The sequence below is a fragment of the Geospiza fortis genome, unplaced genomic scaffold (genome assembly GCF_000277835.1).
Source record: "Geospiza fortis unplaced genomic scaffold, GeoFor_1.0 scaffold150, whole genome shotgun sequence".
In the NCBI taxonomy this organism is placed as follows: Eukaryota; Metazoa; Chordata; class Aves; order Passeriformes; family Thraupidae; genus Geospiza; species Geospiza fortis.
In genome coordinates, this window is record NW_005054639.1 from 166,909 (window position 1) to 168,872 (window position 1,964).

Sequence of the window (1,964 nt, forward strand, 5' to 3'; positions counted from 1 at the left end):
GCATCCCTGAGCCAGCGGTGGTGCCCCCATCCACCCTGCTCTGGCTTGGGGTGCCAGGAAGGGTTTGGGCTGGGGAGGGGGACGGGGGTCCCTGCAGAGCTGCCAGGCCCTGCCCATCCCCACAGAGCCCACTGGGAGCAAGGGCTGGACAGAACTGGGGGCAGGTGCTCTGTGTCCCCAGCCCCAGCCCTGGGCTCGCTCCCGAGGCCACCAGGGACGAATCTGCAGCATCACTCTCATCACTCCCCCTTCCCACACCAGCTGCTTTGTTGTGCCGAAGGGGACAAGAGCTGAGCACAGCACACTCGTGCCACAGTGACCCTCTCCCCTGTGGCCCTTCCCTGTCACTCCCTGCAGGTCCCCACAGTGTCCCCACACAGGTCTGAGGGCCACCCCAGCCCAGCCCCACGCCAGAGCCTGGGGTTGCCCTTGGGGACCCTGCCTGGTCACCTCACTTGGGAGACCCCCTTGCTGAGCAGCTCCCCCAGGTTCCCTGCTTGGGATCCATTCCCACTCCACACCAGGGGCTGGGGGCACAGCAGGCACCCCGGCCCCGTTTGTCACCACGCCTGGCAACACGAACCTTGTACTTGATGGCCAGCAGCTCCGTGGCCTCCTGCTCCTTCCGCAGGTCCTCTATCATCTTCTCCTTCTCCTGGAGCAGCTTCTGCTTCTCCTCACTCACCAGGCTGTGGTCATCCTGGATAGCGGCTTTCTCCTCTTCCAGCCTCTCCTTCTGCTCCTTCAAGTAATTCTCCATGGTCTTCTCCAGGCCATCCTCATTCTCGTCCTCCCCTTCATTGTCCACGGTGCCCTCTCCATCCATTGCTTTCTTCCTCCGGCTGCTCCTCCTCCTCCTCTTGCCCAGCATCCCGCGTTTCTCCAGCTGGGCTTTCAGCCGCACGATCTCCTCCTGAAACTCCCGCAGCAAGGTGTCCTTGGGGTCCTCGTTCACCCGGGGCTTGTTCTTGATGTTCTTGGCCCTGTTGGCGAACCTGAGGGTGGAGAGGCTCTCGTCGTAGCTGTGCGAGGCCGGGCCCAAGGTGGCCACCATGATTGTCTTGGCGTTGCCCCCAAGGGAGTCCTGCAGCAGGCGGGTGAGCTTGGAGTCCCGGTAGGGGATGTGCGTGCTCCGGCCGTCCACCAGCGCCGAGATGACGTTGCCCAGGGCCGAGAGGGAGAGGTTGATCTTGGAGGCCTCCTTGGGGCGCTCTCCGTGGGCCCCCATTTTGTTCTGCCGCTCGCTGCCAGCCAGGTCCACGAGGTTGAGCTTGCCCACGCGGATGTGCTCCTCGCCGTCCGGGCCCGTCTCGCTGCACTCGATGGTGATCAGGAAGATAGCGTGGGAGCGCGAGCTGTGCTCGTTCATGTTGGTGCTGCCCACGGAGCGCGTCTGGCTGCCCAGGTTCATCACGTGCTCGATCTCCTTGACGTTCTTGGTCACGAAGGAGGAGAGGTCCTTGATGTACACCCCGGTCTCGGGGTTCTCCTTCAGCTCCAGCTTCTTGCTCTGGTCCTTGGCGAGGAGGTCCCTGATCTCCTCCTGGTAGATCTCCAGGTACGAGGCCCTCACCAGGTACTGCTGGTTCTGCGAGCGGGAGATGTGGGTGAAGATGTGCTCGAAGGCGCTGGGGATGATGCCGCGCTTCTCGGGCTCCGCCCAGGCGCCCTGCATGGTGTAGGTCTTGCCGGTGCCGGTCTGGCCGTAGGCGAAGACGGTGCCGTTGAAGCCCTGCAGCACCGAGTCGATGAGCGGCCGCACCGTCTCATCGTAGAGGTCGGCCTGCTTGGAGCTGGCGTCGTACACGGCGTCGAAGGTGAAGGTTTTGGGCAGCTCCCCGGGGGCGGCGCGGGGGTTGCGGATGCTCACCTGGCCCAGCTTCACGTCCAGCTCCAGGACGCGCTCGTATCCCGCCGCCTCCTCCCGCCGGCTCATGGGCCGGCACCGGGCCACCACCCGGAGC

General features: G+C 64.6%; 1 protein-coding gene across 2 annotated transcripts in view; it reads right to left on the reverse strand.

Moving 5' to 3' along the window:
- KIF3C (kinesin family member 3C) overlaps nucleotides 1–1,958 on the reverse strand; it is a 13,830-nt gene extending 11,872 nt beyond the window's left edge. Inside the window, exons 1-2 of one of the 2 annotated variants that reach the window (XM_031064826.1) lie at nucleotides 1,365–1,958; nucleotides 584–1,244 (exon numbers count right to left, since the gene is read on the reverse strand). In XM_031064826.1, the coding sequence (XP_030920686.1) occupies nucleotides 584–1,244; nucleotides 1,365–1,936 (1,233 nt within the window). In that variant the 5' untranslated portion in view covers nucleotides 1,937–1,958. Of the gene's footprint in view, nucleotides 1–583 lie in introns of both variants that reach the window. The other variant, XM_005430474.2, reaches the window with a different exon arrangement.
- Between the last annotated feature and the right edge of the window lie 6 nt (nucleotides 1,959–1,964).